The sequence below is a fragment of the Pinus tabuliformis genome, chromosome 9 (genome assembly GCF_031772625.1).
Source record: "Pinus tabuliformis cultivar Carrire ecotype Pingquan chromosome 9, CPIR1, whole genome shotgun sequence".
NCBI classification, from domain to species: Eukaryota; Viridiplantae; Streptophyta; class Pinopsida; order Pinales; family Pinaceae; genus Pinus; species Pinus tabuliformis.
The window spans coordinates 472,356,014-472,374,843 of NC_142307.1; the positions used below are offsets into that span (position 1 = coordinate 472,356,014).

The 18,830-nt window shown below is 40.1% G+C and overlaps 1 protein-coding gene across 1 annotated transcript in view; it reads left to right on the forward strand.

Annotated features, from left to right (window-relative positions):
• The first annotated feature begins 683 nt into the window (after positions 1 to 683).
• The window catches only part of LOC149149241 (alpha-glucan phosphorylase, H isozyme-like), a 282,919-nt gene continuing 264,772 nt past the window's right edge, over positions 684 to 18,830 (forward strand). The window contains exons 1-4 of the mRNA XM_089443518.1: positions 684 to 988; positions 1,071 to 1,191; positions 2,316 to 2,574; positions 15,915 to 16,094. Of these exons, the coding sequence (XP_089299644.1) occupies positions 2,365 to 2,574; positions 15,915 to 16,094 (390 nt within the window). The 5' untranslated portion in view covers positions 684 to 988; positions 1,071 to 1,191; positions 2,316 to 2,364. The remainder of the gene's footprint in view (positions 989 to 1,070; positions 1,192 to 2,315; positions 2,575 to 15,914; positions 16,095 to 18,830) is intronic.

Consider the following 18,830-nt stretch of genomic DNA (forward strand, 5'->3'; position numbering starts at 1 on the left):
AAATGCCATTTTACAATGAAATTTCATCCCTACTCTCTACATAATTGAAATATAAACTAGTATAGGTTTCTTTTAAACATAGATCTAACATGAACTCAGAGAAACTTCTAAAAAGTACAAAATACACTAGTATAATTTTTGTATTTTTAAATATTATATAAAATATATAAAAAACCAAACAATAAAATATTAAAATCATTTCAAATATTTTAACTATAACATTTATTTTTTTACTTTTAAATATTTTTTTATTTAAAATATATTTTAATTTTATTTTATTAATAACACAGCTCAATTCCATTCCAGCTTAAATACCGATATATTTACACATCTTTATTCATATTCATAGGTAGTAAAATAAACCTCTCAGCTCAACCAACAAACTCATTTGTGCTTTTCAAACCCCGGGAAGAAGCCAATTAACGAAAGCTTCGCTAACGACAATGAACTGAACTCTGAAATTTACCTTGTCACGTGACATTGGTTGATCGTTGCCCTTGCTGTCCCATTCTCATGTGGAGACGTGGCGGAAATGGTTAGCAGGACGGGTTAAGACTCCGCAGTTTAACGTTCGATCAGTTTTCGATATCGTGATAACCGGACTAGGCAACCGTGACAGCTCCACGTGTCACATATAAGATACTATCGTTAACCAACAAAATCCTTCGCGTTTCTCATTTCAATATTGCAGGAATATACCACTTGGGTTTTGCATCGTCCCTGTGGTTTGCTTTGGCCGGTTTGGGGTTAATATCCTTAGTTTTTAACCTCCCTGTCCTCGTTTATCTCTCCAGTTCTCTGAAATTTATTTATCTCCGATTTGTGTTTCTTTTATGACGGATATTTAATTGAACTTTTTCTCGTGCTAGTTTTGGAATTTAGTTTTCTTTTGTCTGGTTTCTGTAGTCTATACCAGTAGAAACCCTCTCAAGGTTGCACAATTGCAGTTCTTCTTATCGATTCTGGTGGAGTGCTTGTTTGCAGCATGGTAATAGCATTTTCATGCTGATAAATATTTATGTACTGTACGTGTATTGTCAACCAACCGATGCTTATACTAGTAATTGCAGATCCACAGATTTCAGGGCCTCGCAGATTAAAGCTCGAAATGCACCAAATTGGAGAGAAATTTTTTTATTTTTGAAGCATTTCTACGAAGATCAGAGAGGAATTTGAGTTACATTGCCTTCGGTACTAACTCAGATTTCCCTAAAGCTGCATATCATTAAAGAAATTGCAATTTTTTTTTTTTTTTTTTTTTTTTTTTTTTTTAATTTGAACTAAATATTTACTCTGGATTTCTGTAATTCATTAAACTCGGAAAGAAATCGAACTAAATAACTACGCTGCGTTTCTACAATTCATGAAGCTTTTTACATATTTGGAGCTTTGTGCTTAGCGTGAATGAAATTGAAGTATCAATATATGTATATTTTAATTTATACTCTGTATTTGCCGCATGAGCATAAATCTCATGTTTTTCCTCGATATATTGAAACTAACTTGATGTGTGTTGGTGAGATGGTCATTTTGCTGCCTGCAATAAAGATCTTGCATTTTTCTGTTAGGTTCGTCTCTGTAATTCTGGCCGCAAGTAGAGAGCTTGTTTATTTTTATGATAAAATTAGTGCATGCCTTGGTGTAACCACGCGACTTTTTTTGTTTTTTTACTTCATTTTATTAGAAGCGAAAAACGTTGTTCTGTATTGCTGCCGGCATCTAAGATTTATTTTATACGGTTATACGAAACAAAATTTGATGATATTTCCATTGACAAAGATAACAGATGCAAGTTCATCAGAATGAATTTCGACACTGATTTGTTGCTCTTTCGCATAAGGTTCTCTTAAGGTTAAGATGAAATAGCTTTTCTTGAAAGGAGAGTTCAGTATTTTTAAGTATCTCGTCATCTGTTATTTTGCCATGGTCCATTATATTTTGAAAAAATTAGTTTTTGTCAATTTACATTGCTCTCCTGCTTTACTTCAAAATGTTCTGCAAAAGCTAGTTTACATAAATTGATTCAGATCCTTTGCTTTACTCCAAAATCTTCTGTGAATTTCGTTTATTTCTCTTTACCCTAAGGACCATTCCCATAATTTCTATATTAAGCTTTATCTAAATAATAAATCCTTAGGTCAGTAGTTACTAGCATTAGTTGTAATTAACACGACAGTTTAAGCTAAGCTACCAAAAATCCTAGAATGAACTAAATATCTTGTTTACTCATGTTCTCTATTTTATAATTTGGATGTAAATTATCATCATAGGTAATCCTTCGTTGTTTCTTACATAATGTGCTTTTTATTTTGCAGGAAGTCTTTGAGTATTGGAGCCAGCCCAGTAGAAGCATAGAACAGGGCTATGGCATCGACAACCGAGGGCAACAAGTCTTTGAAGGGAAATCTCTCTGCTGTTCCAACTGTGGCTCATCCTACAGCCAAAGAAGCTTCAGAGGTTGCAGCTAACATTAAATATCATGCTCAGTACTCTCCTCATTTTATGCCTTTAAAGTTTGACCCTGAACAGGCATTTTATGCCACCGCCGAGAGTGTCCAGTACTTCCTAATTCAAGTACATCTCTAAACACATTCACAAGTTAGTTTTATTTATTTATTCTGGATTGGAACAGGCAGATATATATTGTTCTGTCTGTAAGAGGCCTTGTTTACATATATTTTAAGTTACTGTGGCCTTTTGTTTTGACATGGTGCGGTATGCTAATTTAATTTGAGTTTCTAAAAATAAACAGCTCTGAAAACATAGTATCCAGATTAACCTTTACGACATAGTTGTAGGTTTACTACAACCAAAATGACAAGATTATATATTCATAGATGTCATAAGAGCAGTTTGGACTTTGACAGCAACCATATAATTTGAAACAGTGGGATGATCAGATAACTGGTGGTGGGTATTTCTTGCTTTAGTTACTTGGCTACTTCATCTTTCTGCTGCTGCAAATCACCTGTCTTTGATTTTCTCCAGACCGAGTTTCATGCGTTCCATGCAGCTATTCACTGTTGGAGCCAATTGCATCACCCTCGGACCACTGGCTGTAGCCATTCAATACAGATTGCTTGGCTATCTTCATTCAATTCTCTATCTGATTCAATGGTTGGATCTTCTTCTCTGTGGGTTTCACCAGCTTCTGCATGTTGTTGTGCAGGTCATAAAACTGTGAAGCAAAACCTACAAATAAGTCCCCCTATTCTTCTCTCATCTCAGCCATGGCTCACAAGACTGAAACTGTTCCTGTGATTCCTCCATAAGGCATATTCTTTATCCACACATCCTGCCCTTTCTTCCCTTTTTCTTTGAGCTTTTTAATGAAGCACACCGTCAAGAGCATTGGAATTTTTTGGCTTCTTTTTTGTGTCGGAGCCCCTTGCAATTCCTTTTCTTTAGTGCTCTTATTCCTTTTCCAATTTTCTTTCCTATTTGTCTTCTTCCCATTTGTCCTTCATTTAGAAATCTTATACAACATTACTTCTCATTGCACCAACGAGCCTGCTGGAAAAAAGATACAGAGAGACATGCTGTACTAAGTGTCAGACAGACGTCTGTAATTTGATGGCTATTGGTGGAAATCACTGTTGTAACACAAAGGGGTTTCATCCCTTGAGTGGAACACATTTTTTATGTAACGTACTGGAGTTTTTATTCACGATGAGGGTTTTCTTGAGTTTAAAACTGTGTTGTGTGTTTGCCTGTTGTGGATTTAGAAATCTTATGCAACATTACTTCTCATCACACCAACGAGCTTCCTGAAAAAAAATGATACAGAGAGACAAGCACACAATGTCAAACAGACATCTGCAATCTGATGGCTATTAGTCAAAATCACTGTTGTGAGATAAAGGGGTTTTATCCCTTGAGTGGAACACATTTTTTATGTAACATACTGGAGTTTTGTTCCCGAAGAGGGTCTTCTCAAGTTTAAAACTGTCTGTTGTGTGTTTGCCTGTTGTGAGCTTAGAAATCTTACGCAACAGTACTTCTCATCATACCAATGAGCTTCCTGAAAAATTTGATAAGAGGGACAAGTCACACATCAGTGTCACAGTCAGACAAATTTCTGTAATTTGATGGCTATTGGTGGAAATCACTGATTGTAAGATAAGTGGTTTTTATCCCCTGAGTGGAACACATTTTTTAATGTAATATCTGTTTAATATGTTAATAACATACTGGAGTTTTTATTTCCCGTGAGGGTTTTCTCAAGTTTAAAATTGTCTGTTGTGTGTTTGCCAGTGCATTCTGCATTATTTTATGGGTTCTGTAGGCATTTGAACAGTAGTACTGAAAATCCATTCACGAGTGCCATTGGGAGATATAAATTTACCCACTTGTTAAACAGATCACACGTTGCACCATGTTTTGGGGATGGCAGGAAGGGTAAACTGGGGGAAGGGTTTCAAGGATGAATGGAAGGCACTTCTAAATTCCTAGGGCATCAGTGGACATGAATGCCAATTAATATTTAAAAAATATGAAGTATTGAAATTTATAAATTTTCAAAACATAGATTCTAAAGCATAGAACTCTGGTACAACTCAATAAAAATAGTGATTCTTAAATACTAGGTCCAAAAGACCTTGTCTATATGGATATCTAAAACCTGAAAAAAGGAGTAGATATAGGGTACAAGAACCTACCAAAGATGTGAGTCAAAACTGCCATTGCAGTCATCCCGCTTATATAGTCTTGTGGCATGCTTTACATAGACAATATTTGTCATGTTCTGACTCCATGTAGTGCGAGTAGCCAGACTCGCTGCCAGTTTGGATCAGGGGTGTCCAGACCTGCTCAAACCATTGAGGGACATCTCCTAGACCTCCACCGTTTCAGCAATAATAATTGAGGGGATGTAACAAGCCCCCCACATCCTCAAGTATGTTCCCATGTAGTCCCCATGTCCCTGTGGATAAGAAAACATAGGGGATGTCCCTAGGGGTGTGGGTTTTCACCCATTTAGTGTGACATGCAAAAGGACTATCATGCTATAGTTTGTTGTACTCTATCTTAGCATATTTAAAGGTATCGTCCTTTCTTTATGATGCAGATCATCTTCAACATGGGAATCGTGAAGGAGTGCCTCCGTCACCCAAGACTTTTAAATGTCATGACACTTGACAATCTTCCTTTTGTGCCCCCTTAATCTCTTGCTAGAGGGACGATGTCATGTCCCTTCCCAAATAAATTTGTAACAGGTTTTGGTCTCCCCACAATTTTGCATAAATTTTGATGAGTAAAGGAACCCAAGCATTTTTGACTTAGGAACTTAGGAGAAAGGAAGGCTGAATTAGATTGCTAGTGGAAGGTGGGGGCCACCCACATGGGAAAACACACTTGGGCACTTGGGCAATTTGAATTGCCTTGGAGGGGAATCGAATGGCTTGGAGAGGGGCCCACATGGGGAAAGGAAGGCCCACGAAGATATAAGGAGGAGGAGCTCCCCAACTCAAGGTATTCAGTTTTGCACATCAAATTCATTTGTGTTGCTCGAGCTGCTTAGTCGAGTTACCTGGCTGTTTAGCGTCAAGTTTCTCAGGCGGGAGACTCAACCTTTCCTTCGGGGGACTTTGAGTGCCACCCTAGGAAGGCATTTCACACTACCTTGGAGGAGAACCGGAGGAGATTTGTGGCCACACCACTTTGCCTTCGATCCAATAGAGCCTATTTCTGAAACACGCAGAGGTGATTGGGAGTTCATCTGGGCAACACTTGTCGGGAAAGTTTGGGGAGTTGGAGTTACAACAAAGGATTAGCCTTTGGGAGGAGTTTTGGAGTAGGAGGTTGTTGCGTTTGTGCAGCTCGACTTATAGCTATCGTGGACTGCGCAAAGGGCCATTCTGGGGCTCACATGGGAGTTGATGGAGAGAGCTATGGAGCTGGGGTTAGTTGGGAAAAGGGAGGAAAGCCATAGGGGATAGCATCTCAGTATTTGGGGAAGATTTGGAGGGCCTTCCCAACTATTTCTAGACAGGTCGAGATTGCCACTGTAAGGAGGAGGACGTGGTCCTTGGGGGTTGATTTTCAAAGGTCTGAACTAGGCCAAACCCTTCCAGGGTTTTGGTGGGTTTTTGTTGAGGAGCAGGGAGTTGAAGTTGCAGAATTTTCTAAGCATAGGAAGCAGGGTTTAAGATGGTTCAGATGTTTCCTATTTCTAGTGCTTTCATGGGTGTTTATTGATTGTATCTCATTTATGGGTGCTGGTTTGTCTATTTTCTTTGTGTATCACTGAATTTCCTAGTTAGGAACATTATAGTGGTATCAAAGCCCAGATCTTGGCTCAGCTATGGGGAGTTTCTCCAATGAGTGAAGAGGGCCGACAAAATATTATGTATAGGAGGTAGAGGTATCGAAGCAGAGAAAGAGAGCTGGAAATCACTCTAGACACGAAGGACAAGGGTAAGGCAGTAGTAGTAGAAGACATGGGAGAGCCCAAGAGCAGGGAAGAGATGGCCTTTGATAGCCTCTTGAAGGCTCTAAATGATTTAGCAAAGGGTCAGAAGGAAATGCTAAAGGAGATAAAAAATGCAGAACCAGGAGAGAAGCAGTCCTAGGGGGTTTCTATTTGGAGAGACTTCGGGGGGCCTCTCAACAATTCGACCATCCTTCACCCACTGCACAACCTCCATTAGCCAGTGGGCCAACTTGAGCTACATTGCCCTCTTTCGTGCCTTTGGCACATAATGAACCAGCATGGGTTGAAGATCCTTCACAGATGGGAGAGCGCTTCAGGGAATGGCAGTCCATGGGAGCAGACTTCAGGGAAGCACTCTCTTTCAGAGATTTCTGAAAGCTCAAGCAGAATGAGAAGAGCAAGCGCTGTGGAGGATAGGGCATGCAGAGCTATGAGTTGCTGCGGACCAGTGTTGCGGGGGAGCGCCCCCCCCCCCTTCGAACCCGCTCCCGAAGCGCGCTCCGGGCGGGAGCGGCTCGGGAGCGGGTCGGGAGCGCGCTCCCAAAATCGCTCTCGGACGGGAGCGATTTTCGGGAGCGCGCTCCCTTAAAAAAATTTACGCTCCCTGCTCTGATAGGGAGCGTTTCAGGGAGCGATCGCTCCCGAGCTCCCGGAGCGTTTTTTAATGCCCGGGAGCGATCGCTCCCCGATCGCTCCCTAATCGCTCCCGGGCATTAAAAAACGCTCCGGGAGCGATTTTTAACCGGCCGGGAGCGGTTCGGCGGAAAAAAATTCCGCCGGACCCGAAAAATTAAAAAAATTTAGCTAATTTTTTTTGTTTTATAAGCCCAATGGGCCAAAAACTTGTCATTACAACTTTGTTGAGCAAGTGATTGAGAGCTTGAGCAAGAGATTGAGAGCTGGAGCAAGAGCTGAGGAGCAAGGAGCCAGAGCTGAGGAGCGAGGAGCAAGTGCCAAGGAGCGAGGAGCAAGCTTGCAGAGGTATGTAACTTAATCATTTAGTTAGTTTAGCTGGTTAGGTAGTTAATTTGGTTAGTTTCATTTACCTGTTTGAGTTTAAAGATCATTAATTTAAATTAAATTAATAAATTAAATGAATTAATCCCAATAAACTAAATTAATTTGCAGATTCAAGACTCAAACCCTACAAACATCAAACACGATGGACCTGAGCATTTTTATTGGCATTTTCCTCTTCCTGGTCCCCTTTCTGGTTATTATGGTGGTGGAGAGTAGGAAACGGAGGGGGCCTGACCCTGAAGAGGTGGATGAAGAAGCCGGAGGAAGTCAAATAGGTGAAAACCCCAGTGAGGAGGATGTGGAGGGTGAACATGAGGGTGAAAAAACTAAACAAGACCAAACTCCATTGTGGAAATATGTTCAGAGGCCTGAAACAGGGAGAGGGGGTGGAACCACTAAATTTCATTGCCCCCATTGCAACACTGATTTCACAGGCTCATACACCCGTTTGAGAAGACACCTTTGCGGGAAAAGGGCATGGGATGGAGAGAAACAAATAGGAATCAGAACTTGCAACGGGGTGTCAACAGTTGATAGAGCCAAATACATAAAGGAAGAGGAGGACGCCCAATACAAAGCAAAAAGATCAAGGGGTTTCTTTGAACCAAGCTCACAAAGAACTCCTTCAGCATCCTCCCAAGGCAGTGGATATGGACATGGAGGCTCAGGGTCATCATCTTTACGCCGTAGAAGCATATCAGATTTCCTTGATGAGGGGTGTAGGAATGATGTGGATTCAAAAATTTACAGGTTCCTCTATGCAAATGGGATACCATTCAATGTTCTACGCTCACCTTATTGGCACGAAATGGTTTCTGCCATAAATGATGCCCCTAAAGGATACAAGAGCCCTGGGTATGACAAGGCAAGAACAGTTGGCCTTGATCATGAAAAAGCAAAAATATCACATTCTTTGAATAAAATGACAAGTTCTTGGACTGACAATGGGGTGTCCATTGTATCTGATGGATGGACAAATGTAAAAGGCAAGCCATTGATAAGTGTTCTTGCTGTGTCCCGAAGTGGTCCCATTTTTCTAGCTGCACATGATTACTCAGACAAGTTCAAGACCGCTATCAACATTGCAGAAGCATTGCTTGAAACAATTGAGCGTATTGGCCCATACAATGTCATCCAAGTCATCACTGATAATGCTCCTAATTGTAAGGCAGCGGGAGCAATTATTGAGGATAGATACCCGAACATATTTTGGTCTGGATGTTTGGTTCACACATTGAACCTTCTGTTGCATGATATTGTCAAAAACAAAAATGAACAATACCAATGGATTGGGGATTTGTACAAGAGAGGAAAAAAAATGATAAAATTTATTACAAATCATAGCAATACCCATGGCCTTTTCCGCAGTCACTCGAGATTGGAGTTGCTGAAGATTGCGAGGACTAGATTTGGTAGCTATTACCTCACCTTCAGGCGCCTTTTGAAGGTAAGAGAGGGTTTAGCTAGCATGGTATCAAGTCCAAATTGGCAGGTGTTAAAGGAAAGGGCTACAAATGTAGCTGACATTGCAGGTTTTGATACGGTGGAGGAGGCTGCTCTTGATGGGCAGTTTTGGACAGCTGTGAGACAGGTATTGGATTTCACCAAGCCAATTTATAACATGATTCGGTTTGCAGATACAGACAAACCGGTGATTGGCGAGGTGTATGAGCAAATGGATACCATGTTGGGGGAAATAAAAGACATTGTTAATAACAGAGATCCCGACTTGTACAATCTGATTCACGATTGTGTGTGTGAACGGTGGAAAAAGCTTAACCTTCCACTACATTGCTTGGCGTATATCCTTACGCCAAAATACTACTCAGATTCTTGGTTGGGCAAACCTGCAGCAGGGGGTGGTGTTAGGACCAAACCCCATTTAGATCGAGAGGTAACTAAAGGATATCTGGATGCATTAGAAAAGTTGGTGCCTGACAGGGAGGAATGTGCAGCTGTGCGCCTTGAAATAGGCAGATACTTCACTGGCAGTGGTTTGTATGGTAACTTCCATGCAATGGACGACAAAGATAAATTTGATTCTCTCACATGGTGGGAAACATATGGTGGCGACGGACTTTTGCGAAAATTGGCATTGAAAGTTCTTGCACAGGTTGTAAATTCTTCTTCTGCAGAGAGGTGTTGGAGCACCTACAGTTATATACATAATGTGAAAAGAAACAGGCTCAACGAAAACCGAGCAGAAAGCTTGGTTTATGTGCACTACAATTTGAGGTTGTTGAGCCATTACTGTGATCGGGCCAATGAAGATCCCACATATAAAATTTGGGACAGTCACCCTGAGGACGACAATTTAGAGGATGGCATTGTACATATGGAAGAACTAGAAGATGAGCTTGTACGGGATGAAGCTGAAGCAGCTGCAGCAGCCATGCCACCTCCACCATCCAGTAGCAGTTCTCGGGGCCCGAGTCTTGTTCCATTGCTGTCGCCACCTCCATCGACACCCTCGCGTGGAGGCTCGAGTTCTGGTCGTCGGTCTGGGAGGGAGACTCCTAGAAGACCGCCAAGACCTACTTATACTCCTGGAGACTCTCGTGGCAAGGGCCACTTGTAGATTTACAGTTTACTTGTCTTTTTTAGTTTCTATTAGACTTGTCACTTTAGTTTTCATAACTGTTCAGTGTTGAGTTTTGAGTCCTTGACTCTTGACTCTTGACTCTTTCATATCATTATGACATTATGATATTTTTTGTAAACATTATATCACTGTGACAAAGAAAATTTGAAGTTTGAAGTTGGGCCTTGGCAATTATAACTCATTGGTAATGATTGTGAATTATGAATATGATGCTTTGTGAAAGACTAAAGTTGTTTCATTTCATCTCATTATTCATGTTTCATTTTATAAATTTTTAACATTTCATATCATGTTAACAGTTAGAAGTTAGGACTTAGAAATATCTTCGATATTACTTCTTGTAATGGTTAAACTTGGCTTACAAGTACAACTTGTTACTTTGGTGATCAATGATGATAAATGTTATTGAATTGAATGTTATTTTAATTTATTATTTTACTAAGGTTGATGACGATTATAATTTCTAGATGATTGATGTGATATGGTTCAATGATCAATTTATGTTTTTTTATGTTTTTTATGTCTATTTCATCATTCTACATGTTTTTGTTGACATATATGTATCAAAAATTAAAAAATATAAAAAATATATATATTTTTAAAAAATCGCTCCGGGATTCGCTCCCAAACCGGGAGCTTCTGAAAATGGTCGCTCCCGCTCCCGCTTCCGCTCCCGCTCCCCGCTCCCGCTCCCGCTCCCAAGTAACACTGCTGCGGACTATTGGGAGGATGTACTTCCCCACATACGATGGCACTGCCAAGTGCACAACTCGGGCCTGGGTAGAGAAGATGGACACTTATTTCCAGCTCAACTGGATGACGGAGTTGAAGGCCATCAAGATGGCCACGTTGCATTTGGACGGGGAAGCCCACGACTGGTGGTTTCATGGCTTGACTACCTTGGGGCATGCTAATGTGACTTCATATGAGGATTTCACTAGGAGGGTTGTGGAGCGTTTTGATAAGAGGGATTCAGAGGCTTACTTTAGGGAACTAACCCAACTTCGACAAACAGGTAACCCAGAGCAGTGGATTTCAGAGTTCTTAAGATGATGGTGTCGGGCATATCAGTGATGGTGCCGGACCTATCAGATGCTCGGAGGGTGTACACTTTCATAGAGGGCCTACTCGAGCCCCTGCGTGGACTGGTGAAGTCACGCAAACCCTCCACGCTGCAGGAAGCAGTGACATGTGCTAGAGATTTATAGGGGGCCATCCCCAAGTCACGAGCACCCTTTCCTGCACGTACTCCCTACCCCTAGAAGGGGAGTGATACTAGGCCACCACCACAGAGAGTAGCCCAGGGGCGTGGACAGTTGGATGATGAGACTTGGAGGGAGCTATTGGCGTTGGGCCACATTAGGTCGAGTTCCAGTCCCTTTGCTTCTTCATTAGTGTTGGTGAAGAAGAAGGATGGAACCTTGCGCATGTGCATTGACTACTGGTGCTCAACAGGAAGACATTGAAGAACCGATACCCCATACCTCGCATCGATGAGTTGATGGATGAGCTTAGAGGAGCCAAGTACTTCTCTAAGATAGATCTGCATTCGGGGTACCATCAAATCAGGGTGAGGGATCAAGACATCCCCAAGACAGCCTTCCAATGCCATTATGGGCACTTCGAGTTTTTGGTCATGCCCTTTGGGTTGACCAATGCCTCAGCTACCTTCCAGTCATGTATGAACCATGTGTTCCGGAGGTAGTTGAGGAGGTTTGTATTGGTGTTTTTTGATGACATACTGATATACAACAGAACTTGAGAGGAGCATCTCCAACACCTGGAGGAGGTGCTGCGTATTTTGGAGGAACAACAGTTCTATGCCAAGCTATCCAAGTGTGAGTTTGGCCTGACTGAGATGCTCTACTTGGGGCACATTATTGGCGCGGATGGGGTGAAGGTACATGAGGAGAAAATATGAGCTATCCGTGATTGGCCGGTACCCAGAGATGTGACAACGCTGAGGGGCTTCTTGGGCATTTGCACGTATTATCGGAAGTTTGTCAAGGGGTTTTTGCAGTTAGCAACTCCTCTCATGGATTTTACTAAGAAAGGGGCTTTTGCATGGACAAATGGGGCACAATCAACTTTTGGGCTTCTTGGGCATTTGCACGTATTATTGGAAGTTTGGCAAGGGGTTTTTGCAGTACGCAGCTCCTCTCACGGATTTGACTAAGAAAGGGGCTTTTGCATGGACAAATGGGGCACAGTCAACTTTTGACTGCCTCAAGGAGTTGATGAGCAGTTGTCCAGTATTGGCACTTCCGGACTTCTCCTAGCCCTTCACCGTGGAGTGTGATGCATTCAGAGAGGGAATCAGGGCAGTGTTATCTCAGGATGGGCACCCCATTGCTTTCGAGAGTCGGAAGCTCTTACCCCATGAGAGGTCATATTCTATATATGACAAGGAGAGTCTGGCCATCATGCATGCCTTCGCCAAATTTCGACAGTATTTGGTGGGTAACAGATATTGAGTGAAGACGGATCACAACAGTTTTCGTCACTTCATGGGGCAATAGGGCCTTAACGACAGACAACAGAGATGGGTCAGCAAGGTGCTGGCCTATGATTTTGACAGAGTATGTGCGGGGGAAACACAATGTAGTGGCTGATGCCCTATCTAGGAGACCTGCAGGCCTCTCACTCATGAGCATTTGCCATGATTGGAAGGCCTAGTGGTTGGTAGAGCATTCCAATGATAGGAGGGCATGTGAGATTCTGGAGGGGATCCGTGCAGATGAGCACTACCGGGTGATGGACGAGGTCATCTACTACAAGGGGCGCATATTTCTGGTTCCCAGCTCGTAGTTGAGGGAGAGAGTGCTCCAGGCAGCACATGACTCGCCATTGTTAGTGCATTAGGGGTTCAGAAAAACACACATGGCAGCCAGGGAGCGTTTCACGTGGAAGGGCCTCAAGGGGGACGTTTTGAGGCATGTACAGGAGTGTGAGGCATGTCAGAGGAACAAAGGGGAACATATTCACCCTCACTTTAGCACTTATAACCTCACATATAAAGGTTGATTTTGGAGCCTTGGATGTAAAGCCTCATCTATAAAGGCTAATTTTGGATATTTGCATCATGTAATCATCTATTGGAGTTAATATAAATTTGGATTTCCTTCTAAAATGTCATTTATATGTGTCATTCTTTATTTTTTTGGAAAATAATGTGTTATTTAATATTTGACTATATATATATATATATATATATATATATATATATTTTTCTGGGGATCACGTTTCGGGCTGTCCCCATTTTAGAAACTTCTAGATGTTTTGACATTTCGTGCAACTTAGTTTCCAGTGCTTTCATGGGCGTTTATTGATTGTATCTCATTTCTAGATGTTGGTTTGTCTATTTGCTTTGTGTATCACTGAATTTCCTAGTTAGGAACATTACAGACCAATCATACATTGTGATATTGTTCACTTGCTTTAGTCTTGACAAGCTGCATGCTACAATATTCTCCTTGCCATCCTTGTAAATGAATTAAGGTTGGATTTTTTTTAACAACATTGCCTAGGTCCCAATTTTCCTTTGGTGGAAAGGTTGTCAAAAGCTTATGGCCTTTAATTACTTCAATTTCATTGTCTTTAGATAGTGCTTCCAAATCTTAATGTTATAGACAATGTTTAGGTGGTACCAGTGTTTTACAAAACGGCCGAGTCGAAACCGAAATGGCCGAGCCAATGCCTGGCCGGGTCGGCTCGGTGGCAAAAATGGTTCGGCTGGCCGGATTGTTACCGAGCTGGTGATCAACTTGGCTGGCTCGACCGAGCCCGAGCTAACTCGGCCAGCTCGGTTACCATGGCTGAAAAGCGGCCTGCTCTAGCTAAGCTGTGAGGTATTGGCAGCATGACTATCATGAAATATCAGATCTGAAATAAATCGTTTGCAGACCCTAATCATCAAGAACAAACCTAACAAATAAGCCTAAAAACACTACATACTAATCGCAAGAATAATCTTAAGTATTTTGGGCTCTTGTCTCATACATCTTCGGTGACCAATCTTGATTTTGAGGACTGATATCATTGCTACAGTTGACTGATTGCATTGTTCAGTGGTCTGATTTGAGTTTGCAGTAATATTTCTAAGGTCTAGCATAAGTGCTCTTGGCATTTGACGTGATTGTTGTGCATTGGCTCTTCCTCACTTGCATTTGTCATTGATCTTATCTTAAGTGGACTGTCATACATTGGCAGTAAGCTACAACAATCTTATCTTTGTTGACAGTGGCACTGAATGTCTAATGCATATTTGACAAATTCATTAGCATTTGGGCAGCAGACTCATAAGATATTATCATTGCTATTGGTTTCTCTCTTGTCTTGTCAAGGATAGCCTTGTTTGGTTACTAACCTTTCTTCTTTCTCATTGTGCATGGTTAGACTCTAGTTGCATCTCGTCTGCATAAGAATTTCTCTCTTGCATACATAAGTGATAAGGAGATGTTGCTATCATTGCCATAATTGTCTCATTGAATAACATTAAAGTTCTTTGGTAATTGGATCTTGTAATCTTGGTTAACAAGTGATATTTGATATATTGGTTACAATTTTATATCTTCATTAGAGCACTCTTTCACTTTGTAATCTCATTGAAGCAAATTTTAAATTGATCATCATTTGTAGAGGCTATTTCTAGCCTCCTTGGTTATGTGTTTTTGTTTTGATCTCTATATCATCATTCATGTATATATTGGACAGTGCACTGGGTGCCATTTTGATATAATGGATATATTCATGAGCCTACTTTGATCATATGTTGTCTTCTCTCTATATTCTAAAGCTTTGTGTTTGGAAGCATGAATGAAAATCTTTAAAATTATGTTTTTATAAAAAAAATTATTTAATGTATTTTTTACAACGGCCGAGTCATTGAAATCAAACCGGCCAAGTCGATACAGAGTCGGAGTCAGAGCTGACCCTCGGCCATTTCCGAACCGGAGTCGGAGTTTTAAAACATTGGGTGGTACTAATCATAGATGGGTTGTGCTCTTTTAGCATAATTAATCTTGTGGCTCTTATATGCTCTATCAATTTGTTACTTAGAGTAAGGATTGTGTTCATAGCTACTCCACTTGCATTTGTGGAGATGGTAAATGGTTTGGCTGGGTTTGACAACGTGATGATGGATTCTATGCTAGTTTTATATTCAATAAGTTAAAACATTATGCTAGTTTTATGGTCTTGGAGGGGTATTTTGACACTTTAAATACAAAAAAATAATTCTTTTGACATGTTACAATATGCCCAATGGAGTCTTCTTCATATGACAATGACTATTGACTTCTTGACTCTGACAAACCCTAGAAGCACTCAATGAGTGCTTGACCTCTAAATAAAATGACCTTCAGCATGAAACCCATGCTACAAAAATTAACAATAATAATTTTTCTTTATTTTTACAATATACAAGAGTTGAGAGTACATTTCATATTTATGAAGACCGAACCTAGTTACATATTTCAACAAGGCATATCTTGGTTATATTTTGTAATGTGCATCACTATGAAGTGGTCAATTTTTTTTTCTACTTTTTGTGTTATGTTTTGATTAGTTCCATGCTGTTATTTATGGTACTATACATTTTATTTTGAGTTTCTGTTATCGTCACATCTCAAATATCTGAGAACAGGAACTACCACAAAATCAATTTGAAGGAACTTCAACAATCATTTGAATTTTTCTCACTTGTTTGCATCTAGTCTTTTAATTTAGTAATCACTAGGAAATTGCACCAGGACTTGTCTTTTCAGTAGGTTAAAGTTTTAAACACAATTAAGATTTTGCTTTAGTTTGTATAGATGCAATTTAGCATATGATTTTACTGATAGATGCCATTGATGTGTACAGCGGTGGAATGAAACCTATGCACATTTTCACAGGGAGGACCCAAAGCAAACATATTATCTTTCAATGGAATATCTTCAAGGACGTGCATTGACAAATGCAATTGGAAACCTTGGCATCACGGATTCATATGCTGCTGCTCTCAACAAGTTGGGTCACGATCTTGAGAATATAGTAGAGCAGGTAGAGTCTATTTTAGTCCATTAATAGTTTCAAATGCTGTAGAATAAGTTTAAGGTTTAGACATCTGGGATTGAAGATGATGCTTTACTAGAGGAAAGTGTCTCCATAGGCTCCTACCTTTTTTCTTCTTAATGTTGTGAAGTCTGATATTATTTCTAAGGGAAACATCTCCCCTTTTCCTAATTCTAAGAATAATGAGGACGTTGTTGTTTGCTAGAGTAAACTCGAACTATAAATAAAAATATTTATGTTCCGTCCACATGCAGTAATATCTCTGCTATTTTCTGCCTACTAATATGATTAATAAAACTGAAACTTTTCCTTCTAGTCTTTCTGCGGAAAATCAGTAGGTTTCTTTCCAATTTGTATTTTTCCTAATGACTTGGGAAAAGTGTAAATATTTAGGCTTGTTACCTGACACAAGATAATTCAAGTGGCACTGCAAAGTGAATATGTCATGGGATTTCTATAAACTGTTTTAAGCAGTGCTGTCTGCAAAAGAAATGCAGTCATTTCTGTAGACATGCTTTTCTTTAGAACGAGATTCATTTTCTGGATGTGATTACATGTGTGATACAATGATTACTGATGGTATTGATTGTCCTAATTATGTGGCATTGAGTTTTGGCGATGGGGTGTAGTCATTGGGATCTACTCCCATTTTTCTCTAAATTGAGCCTTTGGCTCCTCATTTGGATGAATGTATGTAATGCTTAGACGAGCTACTGGGCTAGCGGCTTTGCAAATTTGTACTCTATTTTTCCAAATCTAATAAAGCAAAAGACTTTGAGTTTATTCATGTGGTGTGCTTCAATTTGTGCTTAATGCTCTACTTGTGTTAATTGTTTTATTATTTCCATTTGCCAGGTTTTGGATCTATTGATGTAAGCTATCTTGCGTTAATTTTTGTGTTGGAGGACCACTCTAGAGGGAGAAGCACTAGAGGGTTTTTGGTTGAATCCCTAGCCTTCTTTTTTCATTATATAGTCTAGTTCCTTCTGGATCTAATAAATTTTTGTCAAGTGTATAGAATATCTTTGTTTTCTGGAGCAGATCTTGAGCGTGGAGTAAGTTTTTGGTTGAACGAACCCACTCCCAAGTCGAAAGGAGCAAGAACCCACATTGATTTACTTCTCACAAAGTCTGATCGAAAGATTGAAAGGGGAATTTCTACCCAAGATCTCTAAGACGTCTCATTTTGAAATCAAGATTTACTTGTTTTATGTGCTTTCATTTACAGATCTAGCATTTTAGAGCTTAATTGAAGGGCTAAACCCTTCTTGGTTGCACAAGAGCGGAGGAGTCTTGACTGCTCATACTCTTGTTGCTTGCATTTGTATTTTTATGTGTACATTTTTACTATTTTTATGACTAATTTTTCTTGCATTTGATCTGATCTTCCTCTTCTATGCTTGCACAGTTTCTTGTGGAGGCTTGAGGACTAGGGTTTTGAAGAAGATTTTAAGGGATCCACAGGTGGAGGCTTGAAGGATCAAGAAATCAACATTTTTTAGGCCTTTTCATACCCTTGGCCATGGATAGAAAAGAGGGTTCTCTCCTTGTCTTGCACAATTTTCCTCTTGAAAACTTGGATGTCAAACCCTAGAGCGATATCCATTGGAGGAAAAGCGAGTTTCCTCACTTGAGGAACTCTTCCATTGTATTGCTGAAGCATTGTAATATTTTTTCAATCTCATATTGTATTTTGAGGAGGAGTATTTGCTCCTTAGGCCTTTGTTGTAATCCCTCCTCAAGATCTAAGTTCCTCATTTCTCTATAAGAGGGCATTTCTAATAACAATAAAGGAACTTTTCCTCTTGAGGGAGCTTGGGATTTTCCCCTTGGCATCCCGATCCCCTCATTTGGAAGGAGGATTTTCAGGTGATTGGTGACTAACGTGTTTCTTTTGTTTTGCTAGGTTAGTTACTTTCTCATTTCATCATCTAATTGCTCACTCACATGCTAGATCTCATCTCTAATTTGTGTCTTTCATTGGGCTATTTGCTATTTAGCACATTGAAGTTCACTCATTTCATAGTTGATTTACTTGCTTAGATCCGATTGATTCACTGCTGATATAAATCATTTCATTGCTGATATATCGCTTATTTCATTGTTCATGTCACTATCTAAATTGTTTGCATTCCACATCTTAAAATTTTATGCAAGTGTGACATTTTATTGAGATTTAATTGGCATTATCAACTCATAAGTAATCTTGTCTTGTATTAAATTGTTCATCTCGCTTACATTTGCATTTTTCTTCTCTAAAATTAACCTCCAAGCATAAGCTTGGTTGATAGACTTTTAGGAAATCTTCCTCAACTTTCATTCAATTTCCCAAGATTTGAGTTTGGAGGAAAGGTAAAACGCATGACCTCACAGTTCTCTTGCGTGGCTAAGTCCCTTGTAGGAACGAAGGCATGTGGGTTGTCTTGAAGAACTAGGTGGGTATCGTTAATGAAGCCTTAGCTTCCTCACTTCACCTTCTTGCAACCACCTCGAGTCCTTACCAAGTTGAAGGAATTGAGGGGAAGTAACACCTTAGAATAGACATTAATAAAATTAACCAAGACCATTTTATTTCACACACTCACTTACAACTTTGGTTCACCTTGCATGTAATTGGTTATCATTTAAGCTCTTTCTCAAATACATACAAGTTGGATTGTGAGCATCTACATTTACTTGCAAGCATTTCACTTTATTTTCTTGTACTTGTTTATTTCATTTACA